The following is a 19,526-nucleotide window of genomic DNA, read 5'->3' as shown; positions in this document are numbered from 1 at the left end:
GTGTCTTGGAAATTACTAGAGGTGATCAACATTTTTTCATCAAAGCTCTTTTACAAAATATTTTCCCACCTCCCAAACCAAAGCTTCTCACACAAAATTTATTTTGGTTGAAAGTTTTCATGTTTCAACGACGACAACAAAATCACAGAACAAAATATTTTTGTATGTTTGTTCTGATGGCAAAAATCCCACTCTTACTTTTTTACTTGCTGGTCTCTTCTTTTTCCCCCACTGGAAAATAGGTCATGATTGGGAGTGAAGAGTGAATAATCTGAGTGAAAGTGTCCCCCCAAACCTCCAAAAATGTTTAAAAATGTGAATTTTGAAAAAAAATTCAAAACATGTTTAAAAAATTTTTATTGAAAAATTAAAAGTTTTGTATGAAATAAAAAAAAGTTCATTTCTTTTGAAAAATTTTCATGTAACATACTTACCTACTTTAATCACCTCTAGAATTTACCCTTCCAATACAGACAGCCAAATCAAACTTCTTGGTTTGGGTATTTGTCCATGTAGTCATGCAATTGAAAGCTAGGTTAGCTAAAAAGCTCCATGCAGGTTTCATAAGGCAGTTCTCACTTGACTACCATTTACCATACAATTGAAACACTCTTATGACCCAAAGGGAGACAAAAACACTAAACAATTCTGCCATTCTTGATATCTTGAGGTAGCGTTTCTGAGCCACTTTCAGACTTGGAGAGAATGTGGCCTGCCACAAGACAAGTGGTGCATCACTCATGATTACCTGTGATGGACATCTTGCAGTTGGATACCTAAAGCAGAGGTGTTTCTCCTCAACCATAATGGATATTACATAGGCAGAAAGTTAGCTAACGAGAAAAATCTACTCTAATAAATGATTGGAGGGCTGGGGCACATGACTCACGAGAGGGGCTGAGGGAACTGGGCTTACTTAGTCTGAGGAAGAGAAGAGTCGGGGGGGATTTGATAGCAACCTTCAACTACTTGAAGTGGAGGTCCAAAGAGGATGGAGGTAGGCTGTTCTCAGTGGTGGCAGATGACAGAACAAGGAGCAATGGTCTCAAGTTGCAGTGGGTGAGGTCTGGGTTGGATATTAGGAAAAACTATTTCACTAGGAGGGTGGTGAAGCACTGGAATGGGTTACCTAGGGAGGTGGTGGAATCTCCTTCCTTAGAGGTTTTTAAGACCCGGCTTGACAAAGCCCTGGCTGGGATGATTTAGTTGGGGTTCGTCCTGCTTTGAGCAGGGGGTCGGACTAGATGACCTCCTGAGGTCTCTTCCAACCCTAATCTTCTATGATTCTATAATAAATGCAAACTAACAAAGGAAATGAGAACATTTTAAATAAGAATAATAGTATATTTAAATAGAACAAATAAATAAAGTATAGTTATTTAAATGGAATAATTTAACAATACCCTCGGAAGCAGTGTCTGTTAGAGTTATTTTAAGATCTACAGACTAGTAGCTCAGCAACACAAGAGGCACTCCTTTAACCATCAGGATACAAGAACTGAGACTCAGAGACTATGAATCCATGTATACATCTTACAACTTTCATTTTCTAGGTCTATCTCTTAATATTACTTTATAACTGTTGCAGGTCCTCAGTGCAATGGCCAGAGCAGTAGTGTCCTTAGTGGGAAACATCTAGGGTGCACCTTGTCCATCTAAATCAAGGTAAAAAGTGTTACCCTGCATCCAGACTGGGAAAAAGGCTGTGGTTAGCTACATATTAGGTACCTTTGCGTATTTTTTTTCTGGTCTAGATACCCTTCTACTTAGCAGTTGAAGAGGAGTTTGGGCACTTTCATTAAACATTCCAGATCTACCTGGTAGATGTAAAATTAGGTTTCAGAGTAGCAGCCGTGTTAGTCTGTATTCACAAAAAGAAAAGGAGGACTTGTGGCACCTTAGAGACTAACCAATTTATTTGAGCATAAGCTTTCGTGAGCTACAGCTCACTTCATAGGATGCATTCAGTGGAAAATACAGTGGGGAGATTTATATACATAGAGAACATGAAACAATGGGTGTTACCATACACACTGTAACCAGAGTGATCACTTAAGGTGAGCTATTAGCAGCAGGAGGCCGGGGGGAGGGGGAAAAAAGCCTTTTGTAGTGATAATCAAGGTGGGCCATTTCCAGCTGTTGACAAGAACATCTGGGGAACAGTTGGGGGATGGGGGGGAATAAACATGGGGAAACAGTTTCACTTTGTGTAATGATCCATTCATTCCCAGTCTTTATTCAAGCCTAAGTTAATTGTATCCAGTTTGCAAATTAATTCCAATTCAGCAGTCTCTCCTTGGAGTCTGTTTTTGAAGTTTTTTTGTTGAAGAATTGCCACTTTTAGGTCTGTAATCGAGTGACCAAAGAGATTGAAGTGTTCTCCAACTGGTTTTTGAATGTTGTAATTCTTGATGTCTGATTTGTGTCCATTTATTCTTTTACGTAGAGACTGTCCAGTTTGACCAATGTACATGGCAGAGGGGCATTGCTGGCACATGATGGCATATATCACATTGGAAGATTTGCAGGCAAACGAGCCTCTGATAGTGTGGCTGATGTGATTAGGCCCTATGATGGTGTCCCCTGAATAGATATGTGGACACAGTTGGCAACGGACTTTGTTGCAAGGATAGGTTCCTGGGTTAGTGATTCTGTTGTGTGATATGTGGTTGCTGGTGAGTATTTGCTTCAGGTTGGGGGGCTGTCTGTAAGCAAAGACTGGCCTGTCTCCTGAGGTCTCTCAGAGTGATGCGTCATCCTTCAGGATAGGTTGTAGATCTTTGATGATGCGTTGGAGAGGTTTTAGTTGGGGGCTGAAGGTGATGGCTAGTGGCGTTCTGTTATTTTCTTTGTTGGGCCTGTCCTGTAGTAGGTGACTTCTGGGCACTGCATTAAACTACTGGCGTATCTTTCTTAGAATCATTGAGCTTCGACAGTGCAAAAACTGTGGTCATGAGAGTTCAAAATTCACGGAATTATGCTATATACTGCACAGTATATGCAAATTTTCTAATACATAAAATAGATGGTGAGTTTTTAAAGACATGGCATGGTTCATATCTGTCCAGAAATCAAACTTCTTCAAACAATCCATGTCTGCGTTATGTATATAATTATTAATTATATACACATATCCTGTATTTTTGTATTTTATACATATGTTTCAATTGAATGACCAATTTTCAAGTACTGATTTATTTTGAGAGAGAGAGAGAGATTGATTTTGTGCCAGTAACCAAGAAGAGAAGCTCTGGTACCAAAATAGGACTACAAAACAAACCTGTGTGTGTCTGTGTGCGCGAATGCATGCAGACGCATGCGCGTGTGTGTGTTGTAAATTCCTTGGAGTAGAGTCCATGTTTTCTATCATGTATGTGAAACAGGTGCACAAAATAGTTACATCTGCCCATCTACTTCCACATTTCCAGCTGTCACGTAACACTGCTTTGTTTTGCAGTCATATTTTCGCACCAAAGCGTCTGTTCTTGCACGCTGGTACAAAACACAAGCAATTTTATATTATCTTTTGGAGACTAAGGTATAAATTTGATGACTGGCAAAAAACTCACTGAAGAAGCAAAGCAATTTTAATACATGATATCCGATCAAATATTTTATAGTTTGACTCTTCTCATTTTCAATTAACAGATGGACGCATCACATTCATCCATAAACAATAAGAAAAAAGCAATTTCTTTAACGTACACATGGGAAGGAGAACTGTAATCTGGATTTGTTCATTAAACGAATAATACAATTTAATTATCAGAGCTATTTAAAGCCACTCTAAGAATAAGCGCTGAGTTAGAGAAGTGGAGTCATTTGAAGGTTTTTTTTGTAATCACAGTATTTCCGTTTTTTTTAGAGATTGGAGCTGTAGCAATCAGCAGGCCTAGGTATCAAAAGTGATACATTTGACGTATTTTACATTTTCCCCACACCTAATATTCTGATCACACAGTGTGGTTTAAGGCTTGTTAGGATGGTGACATGATTGTTTCAGAGGCTGAATGATGTGCACCTCTTGGCTAGAAAAACACTTAGCAAATAAATGGACTCCCTGCTTGTTATCTGCTAACAAGTACATAAGAAAAAATATATATATAAAAGCAATTAAAGGTCACAAATTTCTCCTCCTCCCTCCCATCTTCTGGAGTTTGAAAGGACAAATCCCAGGCATTTTGGACTACAGTATTGTTTGCAGATTGTCCTTTACCAAATGTAATATCTATTTTTCTCATTTATTTTTAGATACAAGAGCCAGGGTTTTTTTTGCCAAAACTACATTTTAAACACTAGACAATGACTCCACTTAATTTTACATTCTCATCTGAAGTATTGAAGTTTTCATACTCCACAAAATGGGTACATGAAACCATTCGTATGAACCTTGGCAAAGACAAATGTGTGGTAGCTTTTGCTGTATTCTCTCAATATTATTTATGCCACCACTTTATTTATTTAATTTTAAACCAAGTGTTTCCAATGGGACTAGTGTCACTTGCCACTTAACAGGTATGGTAAAATGGTAGAATCCAATCTGTCAAACCTATGACAGAAGTCCCCAGAAACAGATATTGTAAAAGTTTGTTAATCTGATTTAATAGGAATGGAAATATATATATTATTCTGTAGACAGAACATACAAGTAATCTCATCATGGCAAGCAAAATTTCTTGGTTAAGTAATAGATGAAACGTACTGATTAAATGATAAACATTGCATGGAAGTGACAAACACTAAAACTATGCAAGTTAATAGTCTAATGGTATAATACTTTCTGTGTTGTCTAGTGATTTCCTGTATGACAAAAACAATGTATGTCATTGGGGTTAACTAAGGTGGGGGCTCCAACTTTGCACTTTCACCCGAACACATTTTGCAAACATTTTCAAATTGAACTATGAATAGATCTGATAGAAAGTGTTTTAGGCAAGCAAAGCACTTAAGCACATGTTTAGATTCACTGAAGTCAATGAGACTTAAGTACTTGCTTAAATGTTTGCTAAAGTAAAGCCTCAGAACAGTGGTTTTCAAACTGTGAGCAACAATGGACCATGGGTGATCCGCCAAGCACATGCTGGCTACTCCTGGAGAGCTAGCTGTTTATATTGTATTGGCTCTCCTCTTTGTTCCAAGCTGTTACATTGCATTTGAGATAACTATAAATACATTAAAGAAATACTTTCCCAATATTACTTTTCCTTATCAGCAATTGCTGTAGCTGTTACAGAGATGCTGTGTGATCACAAGTAGGAGGGGAGTTAGTCTGTGTGGTGGTGAATGGGAGCAGTTTCCATGGGACATACTCTATTAAGATGCAGATAGGAAGAAATCAGAGAAAACCCCTGATCTAAAAATATATCCTTCATCATACAGAACAAAGCAGCATACGCAGACTTCTTTTGAAATGTTATTTCTGCATAAATTTACTTACCGCCATATAAGCATTTGTTCCAACATACGTCTTGGCTATAGAATTCACCAGCTATCAGACAAAACAGTCTGTTAGAACAATATAAAGATAATGTGGAAATAAAATGGGCAATTATTCCTCATTTAACCTACAATAATCATTTCTATAAATCAACTAAAAATTATGTAAAAGGGAACAAATTTATCTACAAAGGCATTAAAAATGATTAAATTGGTCTTTTCTTTTGAGTGTGAGTTCCAATTTAAAACAAGCACTGCATTACAGTTTATAGCAGATAACCTTAAACAATTCCGTTAAACAGGATGCTTATAGCTTTAGTACCCCCAAAGTAGTCTGATATAAAAAGTCAATTTGAAGTAGGATTGAACACACTCATTTTTCAGTCAGCTGGCTCAAGATGTGAATAAAGCCACATTCATTACTAGAACGCAATGAGCACTAAATACGCTGGAGGGACAACAGACTTTGACAACTTATAATACAACGCTGACCTTCTCTTTGGTCCTCATGTTTGGCTGAGAGAAAAGGTGGCTGCAATTCAAATCAACATCACAGCAAGCTCATGGGTCACTATCACTGAGGTTCTCCAGGGAGGCCCAAAATGGAAATTAATTAAAATTTGTGCTGCACATTGTAAAGGCCCAACACTATTGTTGCTACCAATATTAATTTTTATTGTGGGCCAGTTGGGCTCCCCAGACACATCTCCCACTCTGCCCTCTCTTTTGTCTGGCCAAAACGCTTTCATATCGAAGCTGCATATCAATGAAGTTTGCTATTCGTAAGTAGTAATTACAATATCAGCAGTTTTTACTGTCATTAAACAATGAACAATCATATTCTGATGAAGGAAAGTCGCTCGGAGATTACAAATGAATAACACTCTCCCAGCAGAGGAGAGTTTGCTGCGGGCCTGTTTGTCTTGTAGCCAGGTGATTTCTATTTTAGAAAAAAGAGCAGACAAATAGCTAAGGGAGGGGATACCTGTGTGCTAACCCCAAAGTCGCACAGCTTCACCTGTCCTCGTGTGTTCACCAGCATATTAGAGGGTTTCACATCTGTTAAAGAGGGACAAAAGAGGGCTTTCAAATAAATTATTCTGGGTATGCAATTTTTATATAAAGACATATATGCATCTAGTCATGACAGGTTTTTAATAGCAAATATTTCAAACAGACATTTTAAATTCAATCTCTTTGATCTGTAACACTCTCTAGCATTGCACTACTTCCTCACCGAGGTTGGATTCCAATAATTTAAACGTACATTCTATTCTAACCCTCTTATAAACCTTATATTAATCTTCTTGTAATCGTCTCTGTTCAACTGCTTGGATTTCAAGTAGTGGTAACAAGATTTTAAAATATTACACACACACACAGACTATTATTACACACACATACATATTATACACCCCCCACACATAAAATGGGCATACTCATACACACTGACATAAATATATACACATCAAATACACTCGCAGAATCCAGCCCCAATTCTGCAGCCAGATCCAAACAAGGTGGACCTATGTGCCTGCACAGAGCCCTACTGAAGTCAACGTGGCTCTCTACCTGCATGGATCCTATTACACTCCTCCCATGATCTCAGTGCTGTCACATAAATGAACCACCACAATCCTATCAAAATGAACTGCTAATCCCACTCTAACAAATAAATACACCAATGATCATCATAAAATAAGACCCCCTCAGTGCGGAGATTATAATGTTGACACTCTGTGACATGAAATAGAAGTAGGTAAGATTATGTTGCATACTGTATATTCTATCTGTAGATAGACTTCTAATGGTTTCCTGTAACTGATCAAAAGTAGTGCAGATCTTTCCCTTCCAGGGATGCTGGCCAGAATACATGATAAAGAGCTTGATGCAGCTCTGACCAACAATTTGCAGAGATTAGAGTATGGTGGACGGGTCTAATGACTGCTTTCTCATGGCATTATGAATTGAAAGTAATAGCTTGTGTCTTTGCCTTCTTTAAAAGTGAACAGTAGTTGTGTGCAGATGGATGAAAACCAACTATGAGAGAACCTAATTTTGCTTATCATTAACTTTGGCTTTGTTTGGCAGATGTTTTCTGGGTATCACAGGAGCTTGCTTAATTTGTCTTTGTAATGTAAAGTATAGAACTTCAATTAACAAGATGATTAAATGCTCAGATGTCTGGGGCAAAAAGAAAGCTCATTTTCTTAAAAGGGTGGGCTCCTTCAATAATTTGGTCATGTCCTCCGTGTTTCAAGATCATAGTAATACAATGAGTGTATTTGTAATCTCTCCTCCTGATACCCAAAACACAAAATCACCATCATGTATCTCCATCACGTCACAGCTTCAAGGACACAGAGTCTATTTCACATAACCCTTATTTCCACTGTATAGATTCAGTTTGCCTGTAACACTCTTAATGATTTCTCACCAACCTCACCAGTAGGTGAGACAAAAGACTGATTTAAAACTATCCATGCAGTCGGAAGAACCTCAGTGCTCTTTCAACCAACATTTTAAAATACATTATTTTCTAATACAAATTTTGGGAAGACTCAAGTATTGTCTGTTTGTAGCAATCTATTAAACTGTAAACAGCTCTCTACTGCTGGGTGACCATTCTCAATTTAAGTAGGCCTGGAGTGTCACCAGCATGTCTCCATTATGAATGTCTAAGAAGAAGAGTACAGCAGCCATAGGCTGCACAATAATCCTATTCATTATGTTTAATTGTCTTCTGAAAATGTGTCAGCAGATACATCTACCTAGTTATTACGTCTGCATTGCATTCTAATGAGCTAAACAGCAGGTACAATTAAATATGCAAAATATGCTGACATTTTGCATTACAAATTAATCTGTTTACAGCAGGAATGCATTTAAAGGAAAATTGCAGTGAAACATGAAGTCCCTACATCTAATTGCAGAGTAAAGCCAATGGCTCCAAAACAGTTGTAGATATTTTAAAAAGGATAATTAACAATAAAACAAGCACAGTAACTATCTTGACAAGGTCAGACTGAATTCTTGGGAGAGGTCCCTAGTTCAGAGTCTGTGAGCAATATGGTGTACAGATGATTGTAACTGGCCAGCCAGCCACCTGTTACTGATGCACCTTAAGTTCACAATACTCCTTTCCCCACTTTCCTCATATCTGACACCTGCACAATACAACCTGAGAGAAGGGACACAGAGCAGCAGCTGGGAGGATGTGTGAGATATCCAAGAGTCATGCTAGGGAAAGTGTGGTCCACATGATTACGTGAGGATCTAAGAGTTCTGGAGGCTCTCAGGTCATTAGAGTCTCAATCTAACCGCATATTTTTACCAAACACAGTACAAAGATTGGATTTGTAATACAACAGTGGTTTAACAATGGCAACATTCATGTATTTTATACCCAGAGAGCCAAACCCTCAGTCCCTCCAGTATCAATGGCAAAGTTCCCATTGATTTCAACAGGACTAGGCTTTGCCTCTTAGACTGAACTTCAGCTTAGTCAGGAGAAGGAAGTCAGCAGCCCTCCCCACCCTTGCTGCATTCACAGTATCTAGTTATTTTGCAAGGCACCTAAAAACACTGCCCTTTTCTGCTCTGAATTATGGGAACCTCTTCCAGGCATTAGGTTTATACCTGGGAAGGAGGAGGAACACAGCAGCTCTCTCTAAGAAACACCTGTCCCGCAGTGTGAGGTAGATACTAGGTTTAAGATGGGTACCCATACAGCTACATTCTTCTTCAATAACATTTTTACTAAGGGCTTGACCGTAGATATGCCATGGGCCAAGAATAAGGGACAATGCATCGTTACACTGCCCCAGGAGCAGATCAGGGGGGAGACTGTGACTCAGAGTCATATTCTCCCTCCCAGTTCCCCTGACTACTCCCTCTCCAGAGCAAATTGTGCTGGGTCTGTAACCAGCGTAACACACGTTGTCCAGTGCAGCAGTGCTGGCCAGCCCATTTGGGAGCCAGAGCCAAGGTTCCACCCCGTCCACACCGTGTTTCATTCATCTGCGTGAGAGTAGGATGTAGGGTGCTGCACAGTCCATTTCCCCCTTCCATGTTGCTACCTGTGATGTGGCCCTACAGAATGTTAAATATTAACAGCTGTAATTAAGCACTTGACCCTGAAGTCTTTCTGCTGGTAAAACTCAAAAAATCAGGGATTTGTCTGTCTCGGCGCTGAACAATCATGCCCTAAGTAGGTTAAAGACTGTTGTAGTCAAACTAGACAACTACTTCCCTTCAAAGTGGTTATTTTAAGACTACAATAAATGGAATATTTAGACAAATAATTGCCATTAAGCTCACTGGCCCAGAGATCTCCCAGGAACAAAAAGGGGATAATCATGGGAGAGAATTTCATTTAATGAGGTATCACATATTCGAAATGGGAGAGGGGGGAACTCACACAATCAGTAAATTATTCTTTTTATTTTTTAAACCACTTCAGTTCATAGGTTAAAATTTGTTTTTAGAAAAACAAATGTGCATAAATAATGTTATCCTGCACCATCTGCTTGTCATTAATATTACGGTTTAGAAGTGGAAGAATTTAAACAATAGCCAAAAGGGGTCCTAAGAACATAAGAACAGCCACACTGGGTCAGACCAATGGACCATCATCTAGCCTAGATCCTGTCTTCCGACAGTGGCCAATGCCAGGTGCCCCAGAGGGAATGAACAGAACAGGTAATCATCAAGTGATCCATCCCGTCACCCATTCCCAGCTGCTGGCTAACAGAGGCAAGGGACGCCATTGATGGGCCTATCCTCCATGAACTTATCTAGTTCTTTTTTGAACCCTGTTATAGTCCCATCTCTAGTGCTTGCTTAATACATATGATTTGTACGAAGCATCATTATGGAGGATGAAGACGTTCTATTTATGCTGCAGCTACCTAAGCTGTTTCACCTTTCTGTAGACAAATGGGACACACGTGCTCTTACTTACCAGTTAACAGAACTGTCAGGGGGTCAGGAATCTGAATACTGAACATTTAGTCATCTTATTCAAAAGTAAATTAGTATTAAATCAAAAGTAGATTAATTATTTTGAATAAAATGGATCTGTAAAAAACAGTATCTTGTCTTTTATTGCCTTTGACAAATACAATACTCTAAAGGAAGATGAGCAGTGCAAACACACTTTTTAGCTATGGACAGCTCTGAGTACATTACTTATAACAACAATGAAGCAGATGAAACAAAAATATTCTTTCTGCACTGACCTTAGCCTACTTCATTCAGAGACCATGTTTTTTTCCTAAACTTGAGTGGCATGTGAGTGTGCATATTGATACTTGATATATCTGTTAGGCATCAGTGTACATGGTGAAAGAGCCATTTAATTGATCTAAGCTAGCAAAAGAAAAAACCGCACATTATCCAACATGCACATGATCCTAAACTGGGTAGTAGCCTCTATTCTACAAGTCTTGCTGGTTTTTTTGGCAATGCTGGACGATGCAGTCTGTCACTATGCATAGTGTTAGTGCTCTGCACTAGTGACAGGGACTGGCAACCAACATTTAGGGTTTGGTGTTATTCAGTTTCCAAATGTAGGTAAGGAACTAAACAAATTTTTATTTTAATATTTGTTATGAATAATTGTACATATTGCCTGGAAAGGGTGAGCTCTGGAGTCAGGATACACCTCGCTTGCCCCTGGAGACTTGGTACGCACGCACACACAGTCTCTAGGCTCATATATCCAGAAAGTGGAAGATTGAGTTCAGATCTAAACTTGTAAAGTTAGATTTTACTGCCCAATTTATTTACACGTGCTATTTGCTAAAATGTTGCACCATTAGATGTATCTACTGGTAAATTGAGGCACAAGCAAGTTAAGAAACTTGTGCACACTCATTCTGAGTCAGTAGGAGAATCAGAAACAAAAACCAGGAATCTTATTACTGGTCTCCTCTTTTTACCACTGCAGTATTCTGGGTAAGACTTTCAAATGGACTTAAGTCCCATTTTCAAAAGTTGCTAAGTCACTTAGGCACCGCTGAAAATTTTATCTGATGTATCCAGATTAAGGATTTGGAATGAGTGCTCAAATTGGAAGGTCTTGCTCACCTTCTAGATAACATTATAATACTACAGTAGAAGGGATATAGCAATCAGACATGTATGTTGTCTGTACAGATAAAAACACATGCATGAAATATATATACACAAAAACATACTCTTGTAATATTTTATTGTGTGCACTTCTCCTTAATGAGCATGCTTTATCAGAGAAAAAAGAAATACCATTTGGATATAATGTATACGCATTATACTTTATTCTTGAACTTAACGGACTCGGCTTCCTCTTTCTGCAAACTTTGACTTTGTGCAAAATTAGACCAGTTTGATTGCTAATTCTGTGTTAAAGCTAAGTTCATTTCTCATTACCCTTCCATTTCTATTCTTTATCCTGAGGGGAAGACAGAGCAGTTATCATTGGGCCATTCTCACATCTTCCAAAGCAGTGGTATAGGTGTTAATCTTTTGTTTACGTTTGATGTGGGTAAGGACGACTATGACTACAGCTTTAGGTTTATTAATATGCAGAACTACCACCTCATTAATCACAAGGTATGTTTTGAAGTTAAGCTGCAATATTTGTTGAAATGTCTGATCTGGAATAAAAGACTTTCTCCTTATTTGTTTCCTTTGCTTTTATCCACCCTCTAGTCAGAAACTGCCATGTTTGCTGACTGTATTATACAACTTTTTCATGAGGACCACTTCTCCACCTTGATTATCACCACTGTGGAATTTTTTGACTCCTTAGTCCATAAGAGCTTTCTATGCAGTACATTTTACACATAATAGCAAAGAAGTCAAGGTTACATTTTCTTCCATTTGCCTAATGCATTAAATCCTATATATAGCTACACATGACCAGTGAAAAATAAATATGCATTTTGATTTGCACTTCATTACTCTGTGAGCATCTGCACAGACATAGGATGTGGGCACATGCACGCCCACATGCACGTACGTGTTTATTTAAAACCAAAGTCCCTTGAGCGAACACTGCTGGACCCTGTGATGTTACTTAGCCTCCCATGTGATGTTTTATAGCTTAGTTTTCAGTTTGAGCAAACTAGGAACAGGTGTAGCACAGAAAAAACAAACTGAGAAGTTAGGATTGCAAATCTGATTAACAATAACAAGAGCTGAAAATTCACAAATTCTAAGAACCGGGCTGGAATTTTATTATTATTTCTATTGCACCTCGAAGCCAGGGTTCCATTTGCTGAGCACATACAAACATATCAACAAAGAGATGGGCCCTGCCCAAAAGAGTTTACAATGTGAATTCAAAGTTCCTGTTTAAAGCAGAAATTCTGAATTTAGACTACTCATTTCTCCACAAGTTGATACTTTCTCTTATCCGCCTTTTAATCACAAATAATGTCTGCTATTGTATCCTCCAACTGTGCACTAGGACTGAGTGAGCAGATGGGTTAAATTAAGCAGTATTGTTAGCAACATTAAGATCTGTAGCTGTTACTTTCAGACACTTTGGTACCATTATAAATGCAGAGTTTTCTTCTTGTTTGCCAAAATACTTACTTAACCCTTTCCTTGTTCTCTAACAGGTATATCCTCAGCATCTGCCATAGTTTGGCAAGTGATTCTCTGTTTTTGAAAGAGCTGGTACATATGGATCAATTTAGCCATATCATCTACATTACTAAGAAAATCTAAAAGTCACAAATAGGTGAAAATTTAAAAGAAGCAAAAATTTACTTGAGGAATAAGGATAGGGCTTTATACTGAGAATGGTTTCAACTTTGCTTACGTAGATTTTAAAAGTTACACTTCTTTGTCCTTTAAAATAGTAGTGTAGGGGTAATGAGCCAAATATTTATGTGCCTAAAGATGCAGGTGAGTACCTAGTCAGATGATCAAAAGTGCCTAATTAGGTTAGGTATCTAACTCCTATTGAATTCAATGGGAGTTAAGTGCCTAACTTGCTTAGGCACTTCTGAAAATCCCACGAGGCACCTATCTGTATCTTTAGGCACCTAAATACTTCGGAAAATCTGGTTCGGTCTGTCTACCTTTTTGTTTGGGTTGGGGAGAAAGAGAGAGAAGAGGAAGGCAATAAAAATCCACAACCAGAGAATGTGAAAGGCTACTGAGTAAAATTAATCCCTGGCATAACTCCACTGATGTCAGCAGCATCACAGGGCTTAGTGTGGCCCACTGTCTTTGTAAAAAGCTGCACTGAACCAGAAAGTATGATATTCACTTAGAAAACAAAAGAACAAATCTGTCACTCACCTCTGTGTAAAATCTTTAAACTCCATAAATAGGTAAGGCCTTTAACAACCTGCATACAAGAGAAACAATACATAATAAAAATTTCTAATGGGGAACTATACGCATTTCAGTTGGATTTTATTCTTAACGATTTGGGTTGCAAGTGCAAGAAGCAAGATTGAAAAATAGGTCTATTCCAGTTTACCCCATGTTTTTATGGTTGTTTTAGCTGCATTGTCCAGTAGTCACCCTGAATATCAAGTCCAACTTTATCTCTTGGTTTATTAAGAATACTTTCATTAATTCCTGAGTGTTATTAATTTCACATGAAGAAGTTCATTACAGTTTTAGCTGAAATAAATATGGGTAATGTCTAAAATAGACAGCTTAGTCTTCAGAGAATATATTTAGGGGCCAAATTTGGTCCAAATAGCAAATGTAGATCTTTCCCCAATCTTGTAAATCAAGTTCTGTTTGTTTATTTGTTTGTTTTAAAGTAAGAGGATGAAAATTTTCCCCAGACAACTATTCTAAGCAGAGGACTGAGTGCATGCCCTGACTGTGGATTTAACCCACTTGCAATTGTATTCCTTTTGGGGCAATTATCTCTTTCCGTTAAAGTAACATGCAGCATTTTTTACTGTAAAAGGCCATTTTCAGGCCTATGCATTTCCAAAGTTGCTCCAGCTATTTTAAGGAGAGATATCAGTGGTTCAAACTATTAACAATACATCATCAACAAATAAGCTTATTTTCTGTTCATTTGTCTCCACTCCTACAGCTTGACATTGGTTAAAGCTTATTGAGCAAAAACCTACATGTAAATGGCATAAAAATGGTGGTAGAATACGTAGCCTTGCTTTGTCTTCCTTTTTAAATTAAAGTTGTTGGCACATGACATTAACATTCTACAACATTGAGGGTCTATAATATAAACTTCATGTCAGTTTTAGAAATTAGAATCAAATCCTCTCGAGACGAAAACCTGCTGTGGAAGACCCTGTGCAAGGGCTCAGTCTTGCAAGGTGGTGAGTAGAGCGGAGTCTGATTTGAACCCAAACACGTTTTTTCAATATTTTTGTCAAATCAGAAAACTCAAAAAATAAAAAACCCTGAGCCAACTCAAGACCTTTTGGCTGACTTGAAGCAACTCCCTCACCCCCACCCCGTTTTTCAATTCGGCTTTACTCAAACATTTTCTGAGATATGACAAGAGTTTCAATCAACATTCCATAGGGCATTGTGCATACACCAAGCCTACATTCCTCAAACGGACACCTCACGATGCTTCCATACATGGAATATTTACATATCTTTATTTCAAATCTAGCAGCAAGATAACCATTAGTTCTGAGATGTACCAAGCATTACCATTTATTTTCCATCCTATTTCTTTCTTTCCTAGGATTACATTCAGAATAGTCTATGACTATACAGACTGTATACAGACTATACAGACTATATGACTGTTCAATCAACGGCACAGGAACGCAATCCCATACTACAGGTTACCTAGAAATAGGCTCTTCTCCTTAGTTTTTGTAAAGCTATCCCAATAAATAACAAAGTAATTAAAACCCCCCAAATAATGTAACTTCTTGCCTTCTGCCACCACCAAGGTTTTTTCCAGATCTGCTTTTTCCAGCAGCCCGAGATCTATAAGATCATCTAATAAATCTGATTCTAGTTTTGCACACTGTTCTTCTCCAGAACATTTCTGCTGTGTCAGCCAATTATTTTTATTGCAAAATTTTTCCTACAAAATTTGCTGTTGACAATGACATTCCACTCATTTTCCTGACTGAGGTAGGTCTTTTTGTCCAGTACATTCCTGAACAACAGGCCATTTTAGATGGACTGGAAAGTGACAGGAGTTCCTCATGCAGAAGAATGAAAATTCTTTTTGGCAATTAAGGAGGTTGAAATAAAATTAAATTGTTTCTGTTAAAGTGAATGACTTAAACTTTACAAAAGTCAAAATTGTTACATGGCATGTAAAGGCATAAGATTATATTAATTTTCAGTCTTCCTATTGGATTAGAAGATCGTTCTGAAATCTCATTCATTCAGTAAGCAAAATAATGTAAGTGGAACCTGAACCTCTTTTGTATACTGAATAATGATTTTGGATCCTTACTAAATTGCTCTAGTCTAGATGGCACCTTCTGAGTGCTAAACTTGCATCCCTAGTTCCAAGTGCCTCATGGCCTCAGATGGTAATTACCATCACAAAGAGCCTTAATCATAGTCCATATATCCCCCTCAGTGTGGCCTTGTTCACTTTAGCCTTTCAAAAAGCAAAACAGTAGAATTCTATTTACACATTGTTTCAAAAATTGCTAGAATTATAGCAATACTAAAAAAAATAAGGAATGGCATTTCAGTCATTCTTTCACTTCCCCAACAAAAATAGTTTTGGATACAGTAAGCTATTCTCTTCATTAAACATATATTCAGACAATTTAAAATCTTGAAAAATACCTTAAACAAGTTCCATAATGAATTTTGAACATTTATCATGTACAGGAATAAAGCAAACATTTGCTTGGGAAAATAATCAACAGCTGTGAGTTATTATACATCTCTTTATTAAAGCACACACACCACATAAGTGGTTATAAAAAGCTTGCTATTAAACAAACGATCACATTCAGATTATCTGTGCAACAGAGTACATGAAAATTCAAGGAGTTTTTTTATGTAAGCTATGTTTGAAAGCTACAGAATAAAGAAAATGAGCATAAATTATTGTCATTCATTGAAACACTAAAACATACATTAAAGGAGATGCCCTTTTCCTATTAAGGATGAACATTTTGATTATTAAGCATTATTCTAAAAAGATGCCAGCATAGAGTATCTTTTGACTGAACATCTAGGAGGTATTATTGGTATTCAGTAAAGTAGGTTTTGCAACAATGACTTGACAAAGCCTTGACACAAAAAGTACTTCTACCTGCTGTCAATCACTCACTCTCTTGACAGTTCAAGTGCACATCCATTCAGGGAGAACTTCAATCAACATTAGCACTAAAAATACAGTGCGCAATGTCACTAATTCAGAAATGGAAGTGGAGATAAATGTGTGAAGTGGCAAGCAAAGGTAGAATAGTATCAACCACAGAGATGCCTGAAAGCATACACACTGTAGTAGAAAATTGTTTAGCAAGATGGAGTAAGCCTTCCTCTTTCAGGGTTCTCATATTTTCTTTTTCCCATGGAAAAACCACTAGCCATTCACTAAATAAAGTGAATAATACAGTAAACAGAAAAAGGTTCCCTTCTCATCAAGGCTGCGTTGGGCAGAATGATCCAGAATTTTGTGATGGAATCAGAGACAGTTCTCTCCTCCCGAGGCTCACTTCTGGCAGCTTCCGCCATTCTCTCTCACTGCTTTCCTTCAACTAAACACCATCGGTCTTCTCTATGAGACTCCTCACTTTCTCTGAGTCTTTATTCGGATTCCTCCCACTACCCTGCCCCTTCTCCGCCACTCTCTCATCCTTACTGTATCTTATTTCTTCCACAGTAAATAACTAAAACTGAAAAAAGTCCAGTATTTGACAAGGCAGAACTTCTTTAGGAAAGAAAAGAATGGACCTGATAATGGACTCTTGCGGGATCAACTTGAGTCAAAGGAGTCTGGTGCTCCTCACTTCTCCCTGAACAGTGTAACATGATGTTTGGATGGTTGGGCAGCAGTAACAATGAAAGGAAACTGTAGACGGTATACAGAACAGTGCCAATAATCTTTTTACTTAATCTGTATTTAAGTGCAAGGGTTTGGTATTTCCCAGTCTATTTCCCAGTGGACAAGTGTCCACACCAGAAAGGGTACCACTGCAACTGGCCTCAACAGGTAATACTTGGCAGTCTCAGCAGACTTATTCTCTCAGCTGTAGAGATGATCGTGCCAAGTCGGGGATTAGTCACATCGGAAGGAGACAGTATGTGTAAGGCTACACAGTTGCTACCCTAATGCACCTGTATTATGGATACCTACTAAGAATTTCTACCAAATACATCACTGTGATATCTGTGACCCTTACAAGAAAATAAGTTCCTATCCCTTCCCTTCTTACTCTGGCTCTGGATAGCACCTTTGACCCTGTGGAGCCCGGGTGCCATGGAAGGTCCTGGTTGCCAAGAGACAATCCCCCAGTAGATTAAGACATACACTTGAACGTGACTCACGTTCAATGGAGCGAGCAGAGCACAGGAGTAACGTTCTTTTTACCATTAGAAAAGAATAAGAGGACTTGTGGCACTTTAGAGACTAACCAATTTATTTGAGCATAAGCTTTTGTGAGCTACAGCTCACTTCATCGGATGCATAGTGTGGAAAGTGTAGAAGATCTTTTTATACACACTAATCATGAAAAAATGGGTGTTTATCACTACAAAAGGTTTTCTCTCCCCTCACCCCACTCTCCTGCTGGTAACAGCTTATGTAAAGTGATCACTCTCCTTGCTTAGCAGACAGACTACCGTGTCCTAGACTAGTTGGAGTTATTTCCAGGTGTATGGTGCGTCTGTCTGGAACCTTCCCTGGGCACTAAATTCACTCAAGATTTTTTTAAAAGAATAAATGCATGTCCCATCACGGCAGAACGGGTATAGCAAAGCCCAGGACTCAGGGCTTGTCTATGCTTAAAATGCTACAGCGACACCACTGCAGCTGTGCTACTGTAGTGCTTCAGTGTAGACACGACCGACGCCGAAGGGAGGGATTTTCCCATCGGCACCGGTAATCCACCTCCCCCAGAGGCAGCAGCTACATCAGTGGAAGAATTGGTCCATTGACCCAGCTCTGTCTGCTTGGAGACTTAAGTCAGCTTAACTACACCACTCATGGGTGTGTATTTTTCATACCCCTGACCGACGTAATTAAACCAATCTAATTTTCTAGGGTAGACTAGGCCTTAGCCTTGATTGATGCAGTAAAGATCTACATACTGTGTTGGGTGCTCTTGGAAAGATTTCACTTAAGAAGAATCATTTACTAATTTTGAAAAAGCTTTTAATTAACTGAAGTGCACATCATGTGCATTTTTGTGCAGACTCTACAGCCTACTGAAATTGTCGGCTCTCAGGATTATAAAGGATAAATGCCCTGTGCATATAGTGCATGGAAGATGGAAAGAAGATTTATTGATTGAAAAAAAGCTCATGCTTCTCTCAGTACAGGACTCTTAGATTTCGTTTAAGTAAAATATATAATCTTGGGACATTTGTGTATTGTCCTGTCCCAATCTCTAGCCTTTGCTTTTCCATTTCCCTCTCATGACATGGACAGGGATGTAAATACCAAGCTAGCAATCCCTGGGACCTTTGGACAACAACAGTAAACTCTCTGGGGCAAGGATAGTGAGCCTGTGTGTGCACACGTGGGCATATTCAGTGACTGTACAATGGGGTCCTGGGACTCTAGGTGCTACCGTAATTCAAATAATACACAACAACAAGCACCAGGGGCACTTTCAGGATACACGGCAGCAAAGAAGTTACTCAGCATGCAAGAGCTTTTGTTTCCCTCTCTCTGACTGTTCTCAAGCAAGTGCAGAGAACTAGCAAGGGGGCAGAGATAGCTTCCAAACTCCACCCTCACTGCAGGATGTGTCTGTTGTGGCTTATGAGTAAGGAAATGTGATCAAACTGCTTCTTTGAATCTGCCTGTTCATTTGTCCACCTTCTATCCCACCACCAGTCCATGCAGTGACCATAGTGCAGGCAGGTGTAGGATCAACACATGTCAGGTGTCAACCATCTGAGGTGAGTAGCAGGGAGTGTTTGCCAACAACAACAGATTTGGTAAG

The 19,526-nt window shown here is 38.6% G+C and overlaps 2 protein-coding genes across 5 annotated transcripts in view; one reads left to right on the top strand and one right to left on the bottom strand.

Moving 5' to 3' along the window:
* MAP2K5 (mitogen-activated protein kinase kinase 5) overlaps positions 1–19,526 on the bottom strand; it is a 215,734-nt gene that overhangs the window by 96,105 nt on the left and 100,103 nt on the right. For all 4 annotated transcript variants that reach the window (XM_048865826.2, XM_048865824.2, XM_048865825.2 and 1 more), the window contains 3 exons: positions 13,732–13,780; positions 6,422–6,495; positions 5,438–5,488 (listed from right to left, as the gene is read on the bottom strand). In XM_048865826.2, the coding sequence (XP_048721783.1) occupies positions 5,438–5,488; positions 6,422–6,495; positions 13,732–13,780 (174 nt within the window). The remainder of the gene's footprint in view (positions 1–5,437; positions 5,489–6,421; positions 6,496–13,731; positions 13,781–19,526) is intronic.
* Positions 1–19,526, top strand: part of LOC142073426 (uncharacterized) — a 237,246-nt gene that overhangs the window by 174,290 nt on the left and 43,430 nt on the right. The window lies entirely within an intron of this gene.

This window comes from Caretta caretta, chromosome 10, assembly GCF_965140235.1.
Source record: "Caretta caretta isolate rCarCar2 chromosome 10, rCarCar1.hap1, whole genome shotgun sequence".
NCBI lineage: Eukaryota > Metazoa > Chordata > Testudines > Cheloniidae > Caretta > Caretta caretta.
The sequence above is the reverse complement of the archived record's forward strand: the minus strand, read 5'-3'. Positions and strand labels throughout refer to the sequence as shown.